At 46.9% G+C, this 25198-nt stretch overlaps 1 protein-coding gene across 4 annotated transcripts in view; it reads right to left on the minus strand.

Moving 5' to 3' along the window:
• Positions 1–25198, minus strand: part of NBEAL1 (neurobeachin like 1) — a 135343-nt gene that overhangs the window by 78116 nt on the left and 32029 nt on the right. For all 4 annotated transcript variants that reach the window (XM_088670825.1, XM_060281908.2, XM_088670790.1 and 1 more), the window contains exons 4-9: positions 22772–22933; positions 21022–21103; positions 16031–16158; positions 6605–6687; positions 2195–2280; positions 751–1057 (exon numbers count right to left, since the gene is read on the minus strand). In XM_088670825.1, the coding sequence (XP_088526951.1) occupies positions 751–1057; positions 2195–2280; positions 6605–6687; positions 16031–16158; positions 21022–21103; positions 22772–22933 (848 nt within the window). The remainder of the gene's footprint in view (positions 1–750; positions 1058–2194; positions 2281–6604; positions 6688–16030; positions 16159–21021; positions 21104–22771; positions 22934–25198) is intronic.

Consider the following 25198-nt stretch of genomic DNA (forward strand, 5'->3'; position numbering starts at 1 on the left):
GTGATAAAGTTAATTTCAGACTTCATCACTGATTCATTGGGGAGGGGGTTCAGTGATAACACCACAGTGGTGGGAGGGAAGAGTAGTTTTTGTGTGTGTGTTTTGCCAGTAGTTTTTGTGTGTTTAGAATCTACAGCACTTAGGAGGCAACTAAGTACAATCAAACCTCGGTTTACGCCTATCTCTGCTTGCGACCGCTTCGGCGAGCGACTGCCGCGGACCCAGAAGTGTTTACATCTGGGTTCCGCGACGTTGGATGCACAGACGCGATCTGCACAGCTCGCGCATGCGCAGAAGCGATCTGCGAAGCGCGCGCGTAGAAGCACTCTATCGGCGCTTCGCGCACGCGCAGAAGCGTGCCTTCAGGGAGTGACCGCTTTGGCGAGCAACCGCCTCCGCGGAACGGATTGCAGTCGCAAACCGAGGTACCACTGTATGTATCTCAATTGTGTCAACCTTCTGAAGCGGTTTTGTTTTGGAAGCCATCATTAGACACCGGCCACAAAAAGTGACTCAGCAGAAAAGGCACCAGGCCGCCCGGTCAGCTCCCCCTAAAGCAAGGATGGGGAATGTTGTTGAAACTCCCAACTCCCAACCAACTCAGATGGCATAACCAATGGTCAAGGATGATGGGAGTCCAGGAACATCTGAATGGGCACAGATGTTGCCACCCCTAACAGCAAATGGCTCCAGAGAGAAAACTCAACCTGCCCCCCCTTTTTCCAACTCCTAAAGAGGCGTAACACTCACTCAGCATCTGAATCTGTAGCGCTATGAATCGGCTCTCCCACTGCCAGGACCTCCGCGAGTTCGGCAAAGCCGTGTGGTCTGAGTTGAGCAGCTTGAAGTAGCTCTCCAATATGGTACTGGTTTCCACTTGCCGCTGATCCGAGCTGCTGGTCAGAAGGATGTGAACCACTTCCGTCAGGCACTTCAGGGTCAGCTCGGCCTTCCTGCTCACTTCGTCGGGGTCTCGGCTGTCCCACGCGTCGCAGTCTGCCAGTACGCGCATCAGGACTTCCATGGTGGCAGGAGATATGGCCTGGAGAGCATTTCTCTAAAGTCAACAATAGAATTCTCTCAATACAAGGACATTATAGCAGCAAACCTTTAAACAAATGAACAAACAGCAAAAAAAAAAAAAAACCACCACCCAATTTGGTACAGTGGTACCTTGGTCCTCAAAAACCTTGGTCCTCAAACGCCGAAAACCCGGAAGTGTTCCGGTTTTCGGGTGTTTTTCGGAAGCCAAACGTCCAATGCGGCTGTTGTTTCTGGGGCGCCTGCACCAATCAGAAGCTGCGCCTTGGTTTTCAAACATTTCGGAAGTCAAACAGACTTCTGGAATGGATTAAGTTTGGCGCTTTTGTTTTTGCTATTTATTTTGCGTTTTTGTTTTTGAGGCTTTTCCGGTTAATTTCTTTTTGTGACTGTGTTCAGCTACTGAAGGATAGATGGATAGATGGATAGATAGATGGATAGATAGATAGATAGCGTGACTGTGGAAATGGATAAAAGCCCCCCCCCCCATCCAAACAATGACTATCATCAGTGCAGGTAAGAAAAAAATGTGACTTTAATTTTTATCATCTACAATACTGTCTTATTTAGTTTATAGTACAGTACATTGATTATCGCTTTCATTTTATGGATCAATGGTCTTGCTAGATAGTAAAATACATGTTAAATTGCTGTTTTAGGGGTTATTTTTAAAAAGTCTGGAACGGATTACTCCATTTTGCATTACTGGTACTTTCTATGGGAAAGCGCACCTTGGTTCTGGAACGCTTTGGTTTTGGAACAGACTTCTGGAACGGATTAAGTTTGAGAAGCAAGAAGGTACCACTGTATATCAAATTACTTTTAAAAATCTTATCATTTTATCTGGACAAAGTTGATGAGTGATTTCTATGTGCAGAACCCGAAGGTCTTCTTTCTGCTCACAGGAGATGTCATGGCAGGAGGATACTTTGCTACCATAGCTCCGTGCAAACTCTTAAGCATGTACAAAATAGTGCCAATGACCATTTTCCTTCCGCTCCTGCCTATCTGGTCTCCACATATCTGTTTCTTGCTAAGATTTGAGGAGCCAGGAGGGGCTGCGACAATCATGCTGAAGTTCAAGGTCTTTCTGGCATCGTGGCTGCGTCCCTTGGTCAATAAGATGACGCCAATATTTTGTCAGGATTCTCACCTGCCCACCGGCCACAATCGCTCCGAAGAGGTGTAGCAAACAACATTTCAGGCTCTCTTTGAGATGCTCGCTTTCTTGGAAACACTCTGAAAGAAGAGAACAAGTTGCAGGCATGTTAACTTTGAGCCAAAAGATTCGTAGGCACGTGGTCAAAGAATATATCTCAAAAGCAATTACTGTACAAATATGTAACTCCTATTTTTCTTTTCATAATGAAGTCAACCCTGGAATCTATAATCAAATCTGCCTTTTTTTAAGACATAAAAACAGTTGATTTTAAACAAGTTAAGCCTAATTAAAACTAAATTAAAACTGTGTTATCTGGGAGCTCCGGGACCAGCTGAATAGCTCAACGCCATCTTGACCAAAAGGCCTATAATCAATGTTTAGTTATAGTGGTAAAATTAATCCACCTTTCTAAAGTGTCACATTTAACTATGTAGTAGTAAAGCATCCTTCAGAGAAACAGAGCAGACCAGCTGGGATGGGGAAAATCGGGCTTTTTTGCTTGACCTTTTAGTAAAAACTGTAGTTTGTTTTAATAATAATAATAATAACAATAATAATTTATTATTTATACCCCGCCCATCTGGCTGGGTTTCCCCAGCCACTCTGGGCAGCTTCCAACAGAATACCGTATTAAAATAATCTATTAAATATTAAAAGCTTCCCTTTCTTCTCCCAGCATACAAACTGTGGCTCATTTTAACTACAGTTGGTTTCAAACCATGGTTTCAGAAGCTCGCTTGTTTAAAGTAGCCCCAGTTAAGAATAAGCACAGGTTAAAAGGTACAACAACATCTGGAGACCCCGAGTTGGAAAAGTATGCACTAAAACACATCAAAACATAGTCATTGGTCCCCCTTCTCTATTCTGTCAATATACGAGCAGTAAAGAAGCACGCCAAGATTCCCTGAACGCAGCTATGAGAAGATTGGAAACTTCTGCTTTCATCATCTCAGATTAACCACAGTTTAGTGTCACATTTAAACCTTGATTGTGGTTAGTGAAAACAAGGCAGCTTCGTTAGTGAAAACAAGGCAGCTTCGTAAACTATGGTTTGAAGTTGGCTTGCTTCCACAAACCACTGTCAAAACTAACCAACATTTGACCCAGTTCAGACTTTGTGACAAGCTGTAGTTAGCCTAAAACAGAAATGGACATTTCTGGACATCTCTTTCTGGACCACAGTTCAAGAAGGATATTGACAAGCTGGAAGGTGTCCAGAGGAGGGCAACCAAAATGGTCAAAGGCCTGGAAATGATGCCTCATGAGGAACGGCTTAGGGAGCTGGGTATGTTTAGCCTGGAGAAGAGAAGGTTAAGGGGTGATATGATAGCCATGTTCAAATATATAAAAGGGTGTCATATAGAGGAGGGAGAAAGGCTGTTTTCTGCTGCTCCAGAGAAGTGGACACGGAGCAATGGATTCAAACTACAAGAAAGAAGATTCCACCTAAACATTAGGAAGAACTTCCTGACAGTAAGAGCTGTTCGGCAGTGGAATTTGCTACCAAGGAGTGTGGTGGAGTCTCCATCTTTGGAGGTCTTTAAGCAGAGGCTTGACAGGCATGTGTCAAGAATGCTTTGATGGTATTTCCTGCTTGGCAGGGGGTTGGACTGGATGGCCCTTGTGGTCTCTTCCAACTCTATGATTCTTCTAGGCTGTGCCAGAGGAGAAAAGTGGAGATGAGGCAGGGAGCATGAATGTCTGAGGCTTACCGCAGTTTGTTCACATAATGCTAAATCGTGGTTTAGTATTATGGGAAAATGCAGCCATTTAAAAGGTGCTATTAAGTGCACAGAGATTTTATATACTGACATAAGATCCATAAAATTTTATGTAGCCAAAACCTCTTAAAAATTCACAGTGCCCAAAACACACAAAATACTCCTATTGGCAAAAACCAGAAAGGGCCCAAAAGCTTTCCCTTCCATTGAAAAATCATTATACACTGTATTCTTTGCTCAAAGCATACCTGGCAGAAGGGAATTACAAGTAGCCTAAGGAATTTTTCTCAGCAATAAACATTAACCTGGAAGCTGTTACCATAGCAATAACTTTACGCAGAAGAACGAGCTGCTGCCAAAGCCACAAAAGATTATTTTGTTTGAAATGAGCACCATAAAAATCTCTGCGTAATGTCACCAACCAGCACTGTTAAAATGTCACCATTTTTAAATTAAGCGGGGGGTGGAGACGCCCAAGTCTTAAAACAAGCTGGCTATTGGGGGGGAAAACACTACATTTTGGAACTTTTAAAAAACCTTTACGTAAGGGTAAATAGCTTAGGGGGAGCCATGTTAGCTGCAATTTCCAGGGCGATTTTTACAGTCAACCCGTTCCCAGGGAACTCTGAGAACGCTAGATTTCAGATCAGGGGTTACCTATCAACCCATGCCATTCTTCACAAACTAGTTCCCAGGATTCTTTGGGGGAAGTTGTGACTGTACAAAGTGGTCTGAAACTGCCTGAATTGTGTAGTTGCAGGTGGTTTTTTAAATTTAAATCAGTTTTTTTTTTAAATCGGATTTTGGAGGAAAAATATTTCTAAAGATAGCTTTCTATTTAAATTACATTATAGTGCAAAGGCTATTCATCAGGAAATAAGGATTTTTGTTTTAAGTTTTTCATGTGTGCTAAAACTCACTTTTTTATTTTTTTAAGTTTAACCACATCAGTTAACTAACATATGTTATAATGTTATTGTTTAAGTTAAATAAATTGTTTAAATTGTTATCAAGGAAATGGGTTTTTTTTCCTCCTTCCAATAAAGTACAGCAGAAAAGTCGTCCAAATATAACAGTTAACTTATTAAACCTCACAATAATTTCATAAGTATCAGTTTATGTATTTCTAATAGTATAACCAAATCAGTATTTTTTGATATAGCCGTAAAAACTACTCTGAAAATTTATTATTCCAAAAATGAAACCTTCCTCTGGTTGTGAATATTAAGATGATACCAGCAAGAATGAGTCTTTCTGTTAAAAATGATTTCAATGAAGTCTTACTGACTAGTGATTTAAATAGTGATTCAAACAAGTATTATTACCTGCTGTAAGCTTCCAAAGATGAGATCCCATATGGGGTGGGATTGGGGGAGGGCTGTGCTCAGCTTATTTTAATTACGGTTATCTTCTTGAGGTCCTGGCATTTAACCTTTAATTTGTATTCTCAGCAGCAACCGTTGACTTGTGTTAGGTAGGGTATATAAGGGGAAACCATAGAAATTTAATTTTTAGTTACGTCTGACCAAGGACTCTTGGTTTGTCTTCCTCCAGACAAATCAAGGTTTGTTCTTTGTTTACTGCTTGCAGTTGGTCAGGGTTGGGGAGAGAGACAAAACATGAGCCTGGGTTCATATACAGAAGAAGAAGAAGAAGAAGAAGAAGAAGAAGAAGAAGAAGAAGAAGAAGAAGAAGAAGAAGAAGAAGAAGAAGAAGAAGAAGAAGAAGAAGAAGAAGTTATTATTTATACCCCGCCCATCTAGCCAGGATCCCCCAGCCACTCTGGGCGGCTTCCAACAAAATATTAAAATACAGAAATCCATCAAACATTAAAAGCTTCCCTAAACAGGGCTGCCTTCAGATGCCTTCTAAAGGTCTGGTAATTGTTGTTCTCTTTGACCTCTGGTGGGAGGGCATTCCACAGGGTGGGTGCCACAACCGAGAAGGCCCTCTGCCTGGTTCCCTTCAGGTATACTGGACCGAGGCTGTTTAGGGCTTTAAAGGTCAGCACCAACACTTTGAATTGTGCTCGGAAACGTACTGGCTTAGCACTAGATAGCATGGCAACAGCATGACTGGGGGAATTTGCACTAAGGCATGGTTTGGCTTAGATTTACAGTCGTACGTTGAATCCCAAACACCTTGGTATTCGGATGTTTTGGCTCCCAAACGCCGGAAACCCGGAAGTGAGTGTTCCAGTTTGCAAATGTTCTTTGGAAGCCAAACATTCGAAGGGGCTCCCACGGCTTCCGAATGGCTGCAGGAGCCACACTTTAGTTTCCAAACGTTTTGGAAGTTGAACGGACTTCCGGAACGAATTCTGTTTGACTTCCAAGGTACGACTGTACAAGCAAACTGAGCCAGTGACTGGCTCAAGGTCACCAGGTGAGCTCCGTGGCTAAGCTAATATCTGAACCTGGCTCTTCCCAGTCCAAATCGGATATTGGCAAAGGACACAAAAGTCAGCCACAGGCATGCATGAAAATGGTCAGATAATATGTGCCAAAAAGCATTTGTTAAGAACTTGCAGTTAACTGTGCTTAATGTCCTGAAGCAGTTCTCAGCAATTATTTTGTATTCGTCACCTTGGGATTGGAAGTCTGTGGCAAGAAATCTTATCCCTTAAAAAATTCCGAAGCAAGCACTAGAAAGATTAAGACATCAAGGCAATGATACTCACGGTAAAAGAAAGGGACAAACTCCACTGTGAGGGAAGCTGGTTTGTACTTCTGCCTGCTTTTTTCAACATTGCTCAGAATTCGTCTACATTTTTTTTATTAAAAAAAAAGGGGGGGAGAAACCAAGAGGTAGGATTTATTTGTAGATGGACACTGCAGAACACATTTATTCTAAAGCATACATTCCTTCAAATGTAATAAAATACCTATTCCATATTACATTTGTAGCACTTTAAAAACTACCAAGGTACTATTTTGGACTACAGTGGTACCTTGACTTACGAAGATAATACGTTCCGGAGGCCCCTTCATAGGTCGAAAAAGTAGCTTCCCCTTAAAAAAAAAAATAGAAACACTCGCAAGTCAAGTAAACCGCATCTAAAATTTCGTAAGTTGAAGAAACCACATCTAAAAGCACCACGGTTTCCCTTCGGAGGTTGGAAAAAACGTAAGCGCACGGCCATTTCTGCCGTTCGTAACTCGAAAAATACGGAAGTCGAGTACTTCGTAAGTCGAGGTACCACTGTACTTTATTTCTAAGCAATGCACTTTTAAATAAAACAAAAACAAAAACCCAACCCACAATTGACTTTAAGGAAATGCAGCTTTAACATTACAAATTTGGTAAATTAAAATAATAGGGTCTATTGATAGTTCAGCCTACTCAAAGTGACCCATTTTGCTATACATTTAGAAGGCTACGTCTCGCATAACCAGGTTGGTAGGTACCTACATATACTGTGGCCATGTTTAAGTGATCGTATCTCAGCTTAATAAGCCACAGAATGAATGAGTCTTTAGCCACAGTCCTTTTGTGGTGCAAACAATCGAATCAGGAAGTCTCAAGGGAACCACGATTTCCTGTTTTGCCCAAACTGGGAAACAATGGCTTCTGCCAGCTTCCGAACACGCCAATATTTTGACCCACCTTCAAACTGTGGTTAAGTATCCTGGTCTTGTTCCAAATCTGGTAGACATGGTTTCCTGATTTGGAATACTTCCTGGCATCATCAAGTCTCATGCAACGGGAGGCACAAAGCAGCTGCTCCCGAAGGCATATGGCTTAATAAGCCAAGATCTGAATGTGACAACTTATATTGGTCCAAGCTAGGCCAGTATGCTCCTTCGTTGTGCCACATAAGCATAGGTTGTGCGGATTTCTGATTGTCTTCCAAAGCAACTACTCTATCCCAAACTTAAAAATAGAAAGCGTAATGCTGGTGGTCAACAAAAGAGGTTTAAAAACTGTCTCAAGGCATTTTTTAAAAAATGTAGTATAAACACCAACAATTGGGAAACACTTGCCTGCGAGCGCTCCAATTGAAGAACAGCCTTTACCAAAGGTGTCATGGGCTTGGAAGACACTCAAACTCAGGACACAAGGGAGAAACGTGCTAAGAGGAAGGCACGCTTGGCAAATCCTCACCATGATCAACTCCCGCCCGGAAACCAATGTCCCCACTGTGGAAGGACGTGTGAATCCAGAATTGGCCTCCACAGTCACTTACGGACTCATTGTTAAAACCATGTTTATGGAAGACAATCTGATTCGGCTACGAGTGATCGCCAAAGATAAGGGTCAACAATGTCTTTATTTGACTGCATGTATTGACTGCAGTTTCACATTCCCATGGAATGCACACAATAAGAGTCACATTTGTCTCCTATAGCTGCTTGCCCACTAATCTCATAGGTAATGCAGTTCCCCCTGCTTCCCCACCCACCCACCCCAGTCACAAACTAACAAAAGAGTTAGTTTGTGCATCTCCTACTCTCTCTCTCTCTTTAAAGAATGCATTTTCTTGACAAATAAGTCATTTAGTGGAGGCTATATGATAAAGTTTTCTCCCTAGTTAACTGTATGACTGAGATGTGACAAAGTTCCAGCACTACTTTATTCGGTGAATGTCTTGCATGTGTGATTTAAAAAGAATGCCTTTTCCAAGATGCAAAGGTTACACCGCAGGAGACGAATCTTACTACCGGTATGTATGTTTATTTTTCTAGGCTCGGTTACATCGCTCCAAAGTGAGCTTGTGGAAGGGCTAAGAATAACGCAGCAAAAGCAATGGCAGATCGCGCTTGCCAAGATGCTGGGAAGACAGTTGTTGAAATAGGCCCAATGTAGTGAAAAAGGGTATTGTGAGGGACAGGGGATATCGCGAAGTCCCTCCCCTCCTGAGTTCAAGCCCAGCACTGACCACAGGGGAAAGCAGAGGGAGCTCTGATTCCAGTGGGGAAGCAGGAAGTCGGGTCCGAGGCTCAGGCAAGGTAGCGGAGCCAGGGTCCCAGGTGGGACAGGAAGGGGCAAGTAAGGGGGGGAGACCCATCCCTCCAACGCCAGAATTACGCAGAAAGAGGAGGGGCAAGAGAATGGGGCTTCCGAGGCTTTTGTGCTGGGGAAAGACGCGCCAAAAGTCATTCGGAGGTTCTGATACCGACTGACCACATCACTCCGTGTAAATAGCAATGACTTCAGCACTGTAAATACGCAGCACCAATAAAAGAATAAAATGCAGAGCTGCGTAGCGTCGTTACTCTGAAGTAGCCTACTCCGGCCACTGTGACAGCAACCTCCGAATCTTTTTTGGGCTACTTTGGAGTTGCCGGGATGAGCGTGTCAGAGGCGGAGAAATGGCGGCAGATCGCGGAACAAGCACAGGAGGAGCTGCAGCAGCTGACTCTGCATGCACAGGGAGAATTAAAGGCAGCTAAAGAAGAGACTAAGAAGGTCCAGGAAGACCGGCTACAACTTGCGGAACAGGTGAGAGCGCTTCAGGAAAGAGAGCAGCAATTAAGGGCGGTGGCGGTAGACCTCCAAAGCAAGCTGGATGCAGAGAAAGACAAGGCGGGAGGGGCCCCCCAAGTCCAAGTGCTGCCAGGAAGGAGAGCAGGGACCCTAGTAAGCAAGTTCAATGGAGACCCGAGGGAATATCATGGCTTTGAGACTGAGATCGTGTATGCTCTTGAGCTGCACCATAATGAGTTCCCCGATGATGAGCACAGAGTAGCGTTTATTGTGGAACATCTTACCGGAGCAGCCAGGGAGTGGCTAAGACCGTTAATCGCAACCAAGAATCCTTGCATGAAAAATGTCCAACAATTTCTAGAAGGTTTGAGGACGATGTATTCGTCCGATAGTCATATGGACCAGACTAAGGAGGAACTTCATAATTTACGCCAAGGAAATATGACAGTTCGCGCATATTGGGCGAAATTCACCATGCTGGTGCACAGACTGGGGTGGGTTTTGGAGTCGCCTCCTATGCAAGCGGCGTTCTACTTGGGTTTGCACGAGGAGGTGAAGGATGAGCTCTCGAGAGGTCCAAAGCCCAGTACTATGGATCAGCTGAGCAAAGCGGCTCTGGCGGTGGGGGTGAGACAGGAATCCCGGTGGAACGACAAGCAAGCGACGCGCGCAAAGCGGGCTTGGTTCCCACGGTCGCAGGAGAAGCCACTCCCTCAACAACCCTTTCAAGCCACGCCTGGGGCCAGCCAGGACCAGGAGCCCATGCAGATTGATAGCGCGCGCGCGCGGGCTTTTCAAACCCCAGCGGCGCCAAGACGCAAGGAGGGAAGGGGCGGGAATTGCTTTCTCTGCAACTCCCCCCAGCATCTCGTCAGAGACTGCCCACATCGCAGGGAGTGGCAAGGAAAGGCGGGAACGGTGGTGCCCTCCCCCACTGACGCAGCACCACAGCAGGGAAACGGGAAAGCCTGGCTGCAGGAGACAAGGGGCAGCAGCCAGGCACAGTCAGCAGACAACAGCCCCAACCCACCCACCCGCACAGAGAGGAGCAGAGCCAGCCCACCCCTCCCAGAGCAGGAGTGGTTCTAGAAGTCACGCTAACGCTCCCAAATGGCTATCCACTGACAGTCCTAGCCTTAATTGACAGTGGTGCCTCAGCCAACTTCTTCTCGAGAAACTTTGCAGAAGAGCACCAGATCCAGCTTCTGCAGCTGGATTTTCCTCTGCACGTGGCAACCATTGACGGCAGAGAGCTGCTGGGAGGGGCCATCACACATCAAACCCCCCCCATGAGAATGACGGTGGGAAGGCACTCAGAGACACTGGCATTCAACGTCACCACCATCTCAGACCCCCCCATCGTCTTGGGTATGAGCTGGCTGGCGCGCCACGACCCCTCCATCAGTTGGCACCAGAGGTGCATCACGTTTGGGTCGGACTTTTGTCTGGAACATTGCATGCAGCACCAACCAGGGGAGGGGCCTCCGATAGCCACGGTGGCCACCATGCATGTCAAAGGGGGTGAGGCGATACCCAAGCCGTACTGGGACCTGCAGGAGGTCTTCAGCGAAGCGGAGTCCGACCACCTACCCCCGCACAGGCCTTTTGACTGCCAGATCAACCTGGTGCCAGGGGCGACGATACCCCCAGCCAAGCTGTACGCCATGTCAGACCAGGAACTGGAGGATCTGCGCGCTTTCATCGACAAGAACCTCAAGCGGGGGTTCATCAGGGAAAGCAAGGCAGCAGGGGGCAGCCCGGTCTTCTGGGTGGACAAGAAAGACACGCAACAGCGCCGTCTTGTGGTGGACTTTAGACGGCTGAATTCGGTGACAGAGCCAGTGGCTTTCCCCATGCCCAGAGTGGACGATCTCCTGACAGCGGCACACAGGGGCAAGATTTTCACCAAGCTGGACCTACGGGGGGCGTACAACTTGATCAGGATCCGGGAAGGCGATGAATGGAAAACCACGATGTTCACGCCTCTGGGCTCTTTTGAATATCTGGTGATGCCCTTCGGTTTGCAAGGGGGCTCAGCATGCTTCCAGGCCTTCATGCACCACGTCCTGGGGTCCCTCCTCTTCAGGAAATGCTTGGTCTTCCTAGATGACATCCTTATCTATTCAAATGACCCAGTGCAGCATGTGAAAGATGTCAGGGAGGTGTTGCAGCGCCTGAAGCAGAACCACCTGTATGTGAAGCTGGAGAAGTGCAAGTTTCACACCAAAGAGGTGGACTTCCTGGGCTACAAGCTGTCAGACAAGGGGCTGGCGATGGACAAGGACAAGGTGCAGGCCATCCTGGACTGGAACAGCCCCAGGACGCGCAAAGATGCCCAACGACTACTAGGCTTCGCCAACTTCTACAGGAAGTTCATCAAGAATTTCTCTCGCGTTACGGCTCCCATCACTGACTGCCTGAGAGGCAAGCAGAAGTTCAGGTGGACACCAGAGGCGCAAGCAGCGTTCGAAAGCCTCAAGAGGGTGTTCGCCTCAGACCAGAACCTGTTCCACGTGGTTCAGGACGCGCCCCTACGCATTGAGACAGATGCTTCTGAAAAAGCTGTGGGCGCCATTTTGTTGCAACTGGACGCCAACAGGGAGTGGAGACCCTGTGCCTTCTTCTCCAGGAAGCTGACACAGCCTGAACGCAACTACACAGTGTTTGATAGGGAACTTCTCGCGATCTACGCTGCGTTCCAGCACTGGCGACACTTCCTGGTGGGCGCAAAGCACCCCATCCAGGTGTGCACAGACCACAAGAACCTGGAGTTCTGGAGAACTGCCAGGGTGCTCAACCAGCGGCAGATACGGTGGGCAGAGTTCTTCTCGAACTTCAACTTCTCCATCCACTACATCCCGGGAGAGCAGAATGTCAGGGCGGATGCCCTCTCCCGCAAGCCAGAGTACATGGAGGAGGAGGAGCCACCAGCACCCAGGCACATTTCCCCCCCGTCAGCATGGGCATGCGGAGCAGCAGTGGTGAGCGAGGCAGAACTCACAGCACTGACGGCAGCGGATGAATTTGCCAACCGCATCTTCAGAGAACTGAGAGGGGGGAGGGAGCAGGCAAAAGACTTTGCAGAACGCAGGGGGCTGCTTTTCTACAAGGGTGCACTGTACCTGCCCACCACCCAGCTGAGACGTACAGTCCTCAAGCAGATGCACGACAACCCTACGGCGGGTCATTTTGGAAGGGACAAAACCGCCCACCTAGTCATGAGACACTTCTGGTGGCCAGGGGTGCGGGAAGATGTTCGAGACTATGTACGGGGCTGTGACACCTGCCAGCGGGCAAAGGTGGTCAGAGCAGCGCCACCAGGATTGCTGGAGCCCTTAGCCACCCCACACAGGCCGTGGGAAGTGGTGTCCATGGACTTCATCACAGATCTGCCTTCTTCCAGGGGCAAGACCGCAGTGTTGGTGGTGGTGGACCTCATGTCCAAAATGTGCCACTTTATACCGTGTGCCAGGGCGGTCTCGGCAGAAGAGACAGCCAAATTGTTTGTTGACCACGTATTCCGACTGCATGGATTACCTTTAAGAGTTATTTCGGATCGTGGCCGCCAATTTGTTTCCAGGTTCTGGCGGCGGCTCATGAACCTCCTGCAGGTGGAGGTCAGCTTGTCGACAGCTAGACACCCGCAGACCAACGGACAGGCGGAGAGAGTCAACGCCATTCTGCAGCAGTACCTGAGATGCTACGTCAGCCAGCGGCAAACAGACTGGGTGGATCGCCTGCCACTGGCAGAATTTGCCTACAACAATGCGGTGCACGTCTCCACAGGGGTGTCGCCCTTTAAGGCCAATTACGGGCGCGACCTCAGATCTTTCCCAGAGAGGGAGGGGGAGGAGGAGGAGGAGGGCCCACAGGCTGAGGATTGGGCAGAGGAACTGGAGACGGTGCACCAGCAGCTCAGAGAACACTTGGAGAGGGCCAAGGAAGCGTACAAAAGGGGGGCAGATCGCCACAGGCGACAAGGGGAGGTCATCAGGGTGGGGGACAAGGTTTGGTTGTCCTCGGAGGGCCTTCCCACCAGAGGGAGGTGCAAAAAGCTGGCGCCCAGAAGGCTGGGTCCCTTCACAGTCACGCAACAGGTCAACCCGGTGGCATACAGGCTGGCACTGCCAGAGGAAATGAGGGTGCATCCAGTGTTTCATAGATCGCTGCTGTCGCCGTACAGGGAAAGCAGCAGGCTCCGAGACAGCGAACACACCCCCGAGGGAGGGGGGGAGAGGGGAGGCAGGGAGCAACTCAATGAAGCCACGGCCATCCTTGATTCACGGAGGGGGGTAGGGGGCCTGGAGTACCTCATGGCATGGGAGGACGCTCCGCCCTCCCAGAATGAATGGGTCCCCGCCACTCAGATACAGGAGGAATTCTTGGTGGAAGAATTTCACGCCCTCTTTCCCCACAGACCCAAGCCCTGGCACATGGAAAGGGAGGGGGAGGAGGAGGAGGCACGGGAGAGCAGCTCACCATGGCGCTGGGAGGCGGAGTTTGAGGAATCGGGAGACGAGGTATGGGTGTCACCAAGATCCACCCAGTCAGAGGCAGAAGCAGATTGGCAGCACATTTTTACCCCCACCAGCTCAGACGCCACGGACTTTTTGGGATTCCAGTCCTCCCAGGCGGAAGGGGGGGCCTCGCAGGACTGGGCAGAGGTGTTCACACCAACGGGCTCGGAAAGCACTGAGTTCCTAGGCTTCCAGTCGTCACCGACACCTGGGGGGGACCTGGGGAGGGGAGAAGGGGAGCTTGGAAGGGGGGTGGATGTGAGGGACAGGGGATATCGCGAAGTCCCTCCCCTCCTGAGTTCAAGCCCAGCACTGACCACAGGGGAAAGCAGAGGGAGCTCTGATTCCAGTGGGGAAGCAGGAAGTCGGGTCCGAGGCTCAGGCAAGGTAGTGGAGCCAGGGTCCCAGGTGGGACAGGAAGGGGCAAGTAAGGGGGGGAGACCCATCCCTCCAACGCCAGAATTACGCAGAAAGAGGAGGGGCAAGAGAATGGGGCTTCCGAGGCTTTTGTGCTGGGGAAAGACGCGCCAAAAGTCATTCGGAGGTTCTGATACCGACTGACCACATCACTCCGTGTAAATAGCAATGACTTCAGCACTGTAAATACGCAGCACCAATAAAAGAATAAAATGCAGAGCTGCGTAGCGTCGTTACTCTGAAGTAGCCTACTCCGGCCACTGTGACAGGTATGTTTAAAGTAGGGGCCACATTAATGGAAAATATATATAGCAGGAGAGCTTGAACAAAAGTACCACATTTTTCCGTGTACAACACGCCCCTGTGTATAAGACGCCCTCTATTTTGGGGGACTCCAAATTAAGCAAATAGGGAGAGTTGTTGAGTTTTTTTTTGGGGGGGAGGATTGCCCAGAGCTGTTGAGCTTTTTGGGGGGGAATGCCCACAGTTGTTAAGCTTTGGGGGGGTTATTACCAAAAATTGCTCATTCGCAAGATCACGCCCGTCACCAAAGGCACCAATTGTATGCCTGCTCACCGCCAACACATACCTTCCAAGTTCCTCTCTGAAAAATAAGGGACCGGACCGGAAGTAGCATACCGGAAGTAGCGCGGTGGCCATTTTGGAACTGGGCGGAGCATGCTCAGAAGTGACTTTTGATGCTGCTATGCCCAGTTCCAAAATTGCCGCCGCATCAGAAGTCGTGCTGCAGCCATTTTGGAACTGGGCAGAGCAGCATCAAAACTCACTTCTGAGCATGCTCCGCCCAGTTCCAAAATGGCCGCTGCGCCAGAATAAACCGGGGGGGGGAACAAAAAAATTCGTTTTTTCGGCTGGGGACAGCTGGAAAAATGGGGGTTTGCCGGGGGAAACGGGAGACTTGGCAGCTATACGCCAACAGCAGCAAATCACCCACCCTATTGTCACAGCGGCAGCCAATACACAACAGCCATTGCCATTGCCACAGCCACCACTCACCCACCCCAATCGCTGCTGAAAATCTCCTGATCGCGGCAGCAACCAACCGCACGTCCCACCAATGCACTACCCATGTATAACACGAGCCCAAATTTTAAACTAATTTTTATTAGGAAAAAACCCTCATCTGATACACGGAAAACCATGGTATATGGGCAGCGAAGCAGCAACAAAAACTACAGGAGAGAGAACAGCAAGGTGGTGGTTTGAAAGCAGGGGTGGACAACCTGTGTCCGTACCCCAACATTGCTGAACTAATGTTGAGTTCAGCTGATGGGAATCGGAGCCCAAAAGCATATGGAGGCCTCACATCCCCCCAGCCCAGTTTCAACATGAAACAATGAAAAAATAAAAGGACCTGGGCACTAAGGCCCTGCTATCATCAGTGCACAGCTCACAGCAACAGTGCCCTGCCTTCTGGTGCCCCTGGGGTAGCATGCAACGCCTCTGACCGTGCTGGAGGAGCTCACAAGTTCCATGCAAGTGCTAACCCGGGTTTTCAAGGGTTCTCGCGGTACCCAGTGAGCAGCACTGGAAGGAGACACACTGCGGGAGCTTCTTCACTCGCGGGGGAACCTAAACACCGAGATCCTCTGTGCATGCAAACATTTCTTCAACAGAATGGAAAGATACATGTCTATTGCCTGTCCGCTGAGCTTGCAAGACGGCACGTTCCATTGAACATTTGTCCTGTAAAGAGATTTGCCGTCCACTCGATTGCCACTTACCCAGCGATTCTTTGCCTCCAGTTTCGATAGGGGTCGTACAGGCTTTCGCAAAAAGCCAGCGCGTGTCTTACAAACTCTTCTATGGGCGTCTGGTCGGCTACTTCTTTCTCCTTCGTTTTGCTCTTTAGCTGAAGGGGCAGCAAAAACACGACGGTCACCAAAACACTTTCAGCACTACCAGTTTTGCAAGCACCGCGTCCCTGCCTGAAATGCCAGAGAACTGTTGCCAGTCCATGTCTACAAATAATGAGCTAGAAGGATCAACAGACTCACTCTGTGGAAAGCAGCTAGCTACCCGTGGTCCCCAGGAAACGAAATGAAATGTAGGGTTTTCAAAGAGAGCTGCGCAGAAATGAAACACCACGTTCATCGGACTCAGAGGCACAATGAAGACTGGGGTTTAGGGATTGGGAGAAGGGACAAAATCATGCATGCTCTCCTACCAGGCCTTCTTTCCCCTCCTACCCTTTCCATAGAGATGTGAGACCATTGCCAAATGCACCGACTTTTCTGTTGTTGTTACGTTTATATTGCTTTTGTCTCGATTAAGGGATACTGAGGTTTTATCTCCCCTGTCCTCGCCTCTGCCTATAGGACTCCCCACTGGCCAGTCCCAAGAAAATAATAATAATAATAATAATAATAATTGTTATTATTATTTGTGCCCAAACCATCTGACAGTGTTGCCAGGCGGCCATAATCAGAAGAAAAACAAAGGTAATAGTGTGTGTGTAAGAAGCCAGGATTTGGCTACATACATATTATGGCTGCCTTCAGACTTAGCGTACAGCTTTCCAGGGTTCATAACTCAGAGGATCAATTCGTTTCTCACTGTCCCCTTGCTTAGAAGTTGCCACAATGCGCTGAGCATTGCGCAATTTCACATGTGCAGTGTTGGATGCAACCCAAAGGATCTTACTCGTGAGGAAACATGCATACAACGGCACTGTATATTGCACATTCAAACCATACTTAAGATTTCATTCAAGGTTTTCTCAACGTTTCCTAAAAGAGTAGGCCGGGTTCCTTTCTCACACGAGGCAAAAAAAACCCCAGAAATTTGGTTACCGAAGGATTACCAACCGACAAGACACACAATTAAAAGGCGCACATGTGAACCCATCTCTGCATCCAGCACACGGTTCACCTTTCAGCAACTTCCTGCACTGGAGCTACAAGGCTGAGTATTCAAATGGGCCTGAGGCCCAAAAAGCAAATTTGAAATACAGTGTGAGAGCTCCCATGATTGTTTTATTTTTAAAAGATATATAAACCACTCACATTATAAAATATCAGAGCGGTGTGCAGAAAACCAAAAATAAGTACAAAGCACATGCTAAAAATTATACAGTTAAAATAGCAGTAAGAGAAAATTACTGTGCCCCGGAGGCACAACACAGTATAATTTTCTCTGTTTATTTCCCCCCACAGTTCTTACACCAAACCGCTTGTTAAATTTGGGAGTGACCAGAAGCAGCTTTTTTAAAAAAAAAAAGTTTGTAAATTCCGGGAATTCCCTTCTGCACAGGAAAACTGCAAAATGGACTAGAGGCCAGCTGATGGAAGTCAATTATTATAAGTTATTGCTGCATTAATAATAATAATAATAATAATAATAATAATAATATTTGACTGTCAGCAAGCTGAGATGAGATTTGGGGGGGGAATCCTACCATATTAAATATTTAAAATTAACGGGGGGGGGGGGGGTTTAAAGATAAAACTGACCACTACTGTATTTTTCGCTGCTAAGACGCACTTTTTTCCTCCTAAAAGGTAAGGGGAAATGTCTGTGCGTCTTATGGAGTGAATGTGTGGACGATAGCTAGCTCCCTTTCTGGACCCTCCCCCTTGCCCAGGCCTCCATTGTTGAATGTTCTGCAGATGGAGGCTGTTTGTTGCCCCAGAGACATGTGACTGGCTGATTAGATTATCTGTCTGGAAACTGTAGAAACAGCTCCCTTTCCTTTCTTAAAGAAGCTGCAGAACTGTGAGCTGAACCCCATAAAAACAGGATTTTTTCCCTTTGCAAAGTAAGCTCAACAACTTTGAGCTGATCCCCAAAACCAGGGATTTCCCCCTTTCCTCCTCTAAAAGCTAGGTGCGTCTTATGGTCTGGTGCATCTTATGGAGTGAAAAAGATGGGATTTATCTGGCAAGGACGCGGGTGGCGCAGTGGGTTAAACCACAGAGCCTAGGGCTTGCCGATCAGAAGGTCGGAGGTTCGAATCCCCACAACGGGGTGAGCTCCGGTTGCTCGGTCCCAGCTCCTGCCAACCTAGCATTTCAAAAGCACGTCGAAGTGCAAGTAGATAAACTGGTGCCGCTTCAAGCGGGAAGGTAAACGGCATTTCCGTGTGCTGCTCTGGTTCACCAGAAGTAGCTTTGTCATGCTGGCACATGACCTGGAAGCTGTACGTCAGCTCCTGCGGCCAATAATGCAAGATGAGCGCCACAACCCCAGAGTCCGTCATGACTAGACCTAATGGTCATGGGTCCCTTTACCTTTACTTTATACCATCTATGAAAGCATGTTGTTACTCAATAAATCTCCAGTTTGAATCTCACCCATGCCAGGAACTCACCTTAGGAAAGTCACTCTCTCTTGGTCTCAGCCCCCATTGTCAATATGGGAATAATAGCACTGACCTGCAGCTTTATTTATGAGGATCGAGGTAGTTTGCTTAGAACATTCTGAACCAAAAAAACACTTCTAAAATTATCAGATGCTTTAGACCAAAGGGAAGGCAACTTTCTCTTCCTGCCTGGCTTGGGGGGGGGGCAGGGTCAAATTTTGCTGGTGGGCAGAACCAGAATTGAAACCATCTGCTTCAATTTTCACCATGGCTACCCCAAATTCCCAATTGTACACATCCCTACTATTGAGTTCAATGGGTATACTCTTTTAACAAAAGGGTATGGAGGATTTTTTTAAACTTATTTTTTTAGTGCAAAATACCCATATAACTACTCTCGTAGAAACCAAGTGAAAGTAATTCCTTTCTGACTTTAGTGTCGCACACTCATGATCAGGAGAAGGAAGGAACAAACAAGAAGGAAGAAACTCTAATGAGACAGAAAGTATTGGAGGTTTTATAAAATGAAGTGGGGGGCACAGGCAAGTTGGCTGGGCAGAGCTTTCCAAACTGTGTGTTGTGACACAGAGAGAGCCCTGACCACTTAGACCAGCGTTTCTCAACCGCTGTTCCGCGGCACACTAGTGTGCCGCGAGACGCTGGCTGGTGTGCCGCGACGTGCGGCGACGAGAAGGGCGATTTGCATTGTCACGTGCCTGGCGGCCGCCAATAACCAACGCTGACCCGCCAGAAAGGAAGCCCGGGCCGGGTCACGACGCGGAGCGAGCGCAGCTCTCAACAGCCACCACCACGGGAGGGTGGTTTTAGACAAACTTAAAGAAGCTGGCTGGATGAGCTCAACCTGAAACTTGCTGAGCAAAGGATTGTGCTGGCAGAGAAATCAGCGGCTTGTGAAGCCTTATTACAGGAGATTGCAACCAACACAGCAATTGGCAAGTGTTTCTTACAGTCATAATTATATAGTCAATATAGGGCGGCACAGAGTTAAATTTTTTAACTTTTTTAATGGTGGTGTGCCTCGTGGTTTTTTCCATGGAACAAGTGTGCCTTGGCCCAAAAAAGGTTGAGAAACACTGGTGTAGGTGCATCGCACAAATGCTTCTCCAGGGGCTGGAAAAGGGTTCGTTTAACCTCTGGTTTGCTAGTAAAACTAAATTACTGTGTCACAACATGATGCAAAACTGAATTACCATGTTACGAAACAATGCATGTCTAAAAAGTGTGTCGCCGACATGAAACATTTGGAAAGCTCTGCGGTAGGTCTCCGTGTAATGTTGAGATAGCAAACCTTTGACTACCTTGTAAATTACCTCCTAAATTAATTTTCAGGCATTCCTTTGCCATTACAGTACAGCTACAAAAATAAAAAGCAATAAAAAATTCTCACAAAACTTATTGTAAAGCTCATTTCTACTTCACTACCATCAGGTGAGCCTGTTCTAACCAGTCAACTAAATCTGAACTCCAGTGGTGGAATTCATTTTGTCGCTCCAAATGAAACGCCTCGGTGGGAGCTTGGAAATACAGTGGTGCCTCGACTTACGAATTTAATCCGTTCCAAAGGCACCTTCGTAGGTTGAAAAACTCATAAGTCGAAAAACGGCACTGGAAACGCGATTTCCCATAGGAATGCATTGGAAACAGAAAAATTCATAAGTCGAAGCAACCCCAATCTAAAAATTCGTAAGTCAAAAAATCCCTATCTGTAAGGGGAAGAGAGTATAGAGAACCTCCCCCTCTCATCAGAAGCAGCTCCTCCCCAAGTAGCGATGGAAGCGAGGACTCTGAAGAGGCTAGTCAGGAAACGGAGAGAGAGTGCCAGGTCTCTAGCAGCATGGGAGAGCCCTGGCTCCACACGCGGGAAGAGAGAGAAGGGGAAAGAGGGAAAAGGGAAAGCACAGAGCGTAGACCTTTCCCCCCCGGTTCCGGAATTACGGAGGAGGAGAAAGGGGAGGAGATTCACTGTCCCGAGGCTATTATGTTGGGGGAAGTCACAAAGCGGGGTAGTGCCGGATTCTGGATCGGAATGAGCAGACATGTTTCCAACACCCCCGTTACACTGTAAATAGAGTGCACCAATAAAGACTGTTAAAAGACAAGCATGTGGAGAGTCGTCACTCTAGAGTAGCCTCAACAACCTCTGACACTATCTAAAACCGCCACGGTTTCCTTTCGGATGTCGAGACATTCGTAAGCGCGCGGCCATTACCCTCATTCGTAAGTAAAAAAAATTGGTTGTCGAGTCGTTCGTAAGTCGAGGTACCACTGTAAAGAGATGAATTGTGTTGCAGGTGACAAGGACACACGGCCAAGTCAAGTGTTGGTGAGTTTATTCTCAGTGCAGCACCAGTTTCTGACTAGAAAGCAATTTAAGCAAATGACACATTCACCTACCTGCTGGATATACAGGGTGGTCATTGTAATGACATGGTTAATGTAGGAACAGGTGCCAATCTCCTCCACATTAGCCAAATTTCTGAAAGGGAAATAATAAGGCATGAGTGGCAAGACATGGCAAAACTGTCTAATATGATTTAACGCTCAGCAAATGGAATGGCATATCTTTCCCAAAACAATCTGCGTCGTGTTATAAAAACACAGAATAATCTCACATTAAGAGGCTGTCTTTAAACATGGAAATTATAGCCAGTCAAAGCCGCTTGATGGCAAACCGTATCATTAATGGAATTGAAATCCCTCTTTCCATCACCAAATATCACCAAAATGGTTCAAAAAGTTACTCTTGGTGTTTACTCAGAATCTCCTTTCTCAAAACTTGAATCCATTGCTTGGGGTTCTACCCTCCAGAGCAGGAGAAAACAAGCTTGCTCCATCTTCCATGTAGCAGCCCTCGAGATATTTGAAGATTGCTATCGTATCTCAGCCTGCTCTTTACCAGGCTAAATTTTGTTTCACATCAGATGTCCTGCCCATACATCACTGAAGCCACGACTGTGGTCACAGCCACCTCTAATTCTTTAGAACGGACCCTGTCACAAACATCCCGCCTTCGTCACTTCCCACTGTGGATTGAAAACATATACAGTCATGCCTTGGGTTAAGTACGCTGCGGGCTGCGTACTTTCAAGTTGTGTACTCGGCGAACCCGGAAGTGTTTACTTCCAGGTTCCGCCGCGCACGCATGCGCAGAAGCGTTCTGCACGCTTCGCGCATGCGTAGAAGCACTCTATCGGCGCTTCGTTCACGGATGCTATGGCCACTCGGGTTGAATACTTTTCGGGGAGCAAACAGCACCCCAGAACGGATTGAGTACTCAACCCAAGGTACAGTGGTACCTCGGGTTAAGAACTTAATTCGTTCTGGAGGTCCGTTCTTAACCTGAAACTGTTCTTAACCTGAGATACCACTTTAGCTAATGGGGCCTCCTGCTGCTGCCGCGCCACCAGAGCACGATTTCTGTTCTCACCCTGAAGCAAAGTTCTTAAGCTGAGGTACTATTTCTGGGTTAGCGGAGTCTGTAACCTGAAGCGTCAGTAACCTGAAGCATCTGTAACCCAAGGTACCACTGTACCATCATGTCATAGACAACAATCCCGTGACAGCAGACATGGGGAATGAATCTCCAACACACATTTCCTTCTAGACAAACTTCTGGGGGGGGGGGGCACAGGACAATGCTGGGTGGGGGCCGGAGGCAAATTTTACACCCTTGATCTGCAGGGCAGCTTCTACAAATGCCCACACAGCCCTCCCTATATCCAGGCAAACAGAAGGCATTGTCAGAGCCCAAGGACACATTCCAGCTGGGTAAAAATGCCACAAAGGAGGGTAGGGGCTGGTGAGAGGGTGTGGCTAAGGAGGAGGCATAGCCTGGGGAGAAACCTTAGGTTTGGAGGGCCTGGGGTTCCTCATCGCTGCTTCGCGCTTCTGAGGATGAAGGAGCTGTGACAATGGAGCATGGGGTGGGGGCAGTGAATTGTGAAGGTTAAAAAGTGAAGGCATGGGGCAGGGGGCTTCAACGAGACAGTTGGGAATTGGTAAGATAACAAATGGCGAGGGGAAGTACTGGTGATATCGTCCCATAAACACTCCATGCCCCAGCCTGCTTCTGAAAACTCAACTAGGTTTTTTAAATAATAATAATAATAATAATAATAATAATAATAATAATAATAATAAATACCGGCAAAGAATAATGAAGAATTTGACCAGGAGAAGTGACAAGGCCTGCTGCGGTTCTTCCAAACCTTCTGACAATTTCTGGACACACTGCAGCAGCTGGAGCCTCAAGACCTGAAGGATGTTATCAGGAAGCAGCGATATTCCCGGGGGGACATCATCCACCCTAAAAATAAAATCAAGAGCTTTTTTTAAAAGCAAACAAAAAAAACCCAGGGCGAGCAGCAATAATCACTAACGTATTTTATGCACGTTAACATCTTTTACTGCACTTGACAACACAAAGGTATCCAGACATTTAACTGCCAGAGGGCCAATAAATTGTAATAATGCCAATAAATTACATAAGACTGGCTCTTGCACTTTAATCCTACAATTAACATTTTAAATAAATAAAAAAGCCTTCGCTCTGGCACAGGACCATTATGAGATCATAAGCAGGTGTACAGGCTGCCAGGGCTCACTAAATGCCAAACTGTTGATTCAGAAGCAGCGCAAAGCATAACAGGTTAACAATGGGCGTAATCCACATGAAATTGAGTACTTTTCAATTCCATTGGTTTCAACGGGAGAGAGTGGAGCATGTGCTTACTTCTCTTGAAGAATTCAAATATTTAATTTAAGATGGATCAGACCTGATACTAATCCTATACGCTAACTGGAAGGGACAGAAGTCCAATGAGATATAATGTTTTCAGAAGTAATTACAGCGGTGCCTCGCAAGACGAATTTAATTCGTTCCGCAAGTCAATTTGTTTTGCGAAAAATTCGTCTTGCGAATCGCGGTTTCCCATAGGAATGCACTGAAATTTCTTTTTTTGCCCATAGGAACGCATTAATTAAATTTCAATGCATTCCTATGGGAAACCGCGATTCGCAAGACAAATTTTTCACAAAACGAATTCATCTTGCGAGTCAGCATCAGATCGCAAGACGCATTCGTCTTGCGAAAAATTAGTCTTGCAGGGCATTCGTCTTGCGAGGTACCACTGTACAGTTGTAAAAATCAATTTGCGGCTGCCAACTATAAAAGCTCCCAAAACTAGTCACTTCTCTGTGGATTTCAATTCCAGAAAAGCACGCCAATGTCAGAGTCACCTTATAGCAGGCAAACCTGCATTTCTCTGTTTACACTCTTGGCACCGTAATTAGAAGGGCGAGGGCTTGGCATATTCAAATTCCTTTCGCAACTGAAAAATGCTCCCCTGCAGGAAGGCAAACAGACTTTTTTAACCAGCTGGCAAGGGTTCATCCTTTCAATTGTAAGTGGAACAAGATGCCATCGCTGCGTTGGGAAACACAAAGCAGCAGAATGGATTAATCTTTCGTGTTCTCCTGAGCACAGCTGTCAAGAGATCTATTATACCGCAGAGGGCTCGATCTCGCCTCCCCCTGCAGAGGCTGCAGAAACAACCTCAAACTGACATGCTAAACATCCTGGCTTGAAACATGTTTCTTAGAAACAAGCATCTGGTTGTTTCAAGAGAATTTACTTCCTTGAAATGTGTTCAGGACTGGGGTGCATATTAAGACTGCTAGGAGAAAGAATTGGTGGATGAGAAGGATACGCAAAAGCAAAGACTGCAAACCACAGGACGAGAGCGCGCATCCGGTTGCATCCTGCATTTGGTCTGCGAGCCAGAAATGATCCAATGGATGGTTGCTGCCCCATATTTATTATACAGTGGTACCTTGGTTCTCAAACGCCTTGGTACTCAAACAACTTGGAACCCAAACACTGCAAACCCAGAAGTAAGTGTTCCGGTTTGCGACCCTTTTTTGGAAGCAGAACATGCTCCGGTTTGAGTGTTACGCTTCTGATTTGAGTGCCACACTTCCATTTTTGAGTGTTATGCTGAGGTCTGTCTGTTTTTGCTATTTATTTTGTGTTTTTGTGGCTTTTTTGTGCCTGTGTGGAACCCAGTTTAGCTATTGATTGATTGATTGATTGATTGATTGTGTGACTGCAGTACATTGTTTACTGCTTTCATTTTATGGATCAATGGTTTCGTTAGATGGTAAAATTCATGTAGAATTGCTGCTTTAGGGATTGTTTTTAAAAGTCTGGAATGGATTAATCCATTTCCCATTGCTTTCTATGGGAAAGCGCACCTTGGTTTTGGAACGCTTTGGTTTTGGGAACGGATTAAGTTTGAAAACTAAGGTACCACTGTAGAAAAGAAAATAATAAGAAGAAAACCAACAGGAAACCACTAGATTTCTATGTAGCGAGCTATAAAACACAGTAATTCATATCAATTGCCGTCCTTCCACGTTTCAAATCTTCTTACCGTCAATGCTTCATCAGCATTACATTACATTGTAATGTATTCTAAGAGACGGCATTCTTCCTATGCAATCTAGTTATTACAGACTGCAAAAAAATGGTAATCGGAAACACAATGTATAGAAGATATAATGGGAAAAAATT

This window comes from Zootoca vivipara, chromosome 1 (genome assembly GCF_965207765.1).
Source record: "Zootoca vivipara chromosome 1, rZooViv2.hap1.1, whole genome shotgun sequence".
Taxonomy (NCBI): Eukaryota; Metazoa; Chordata; class Lepidosauria; order Squamata; family Lacertidae; genus Zootoca; species Zootoca vivipara.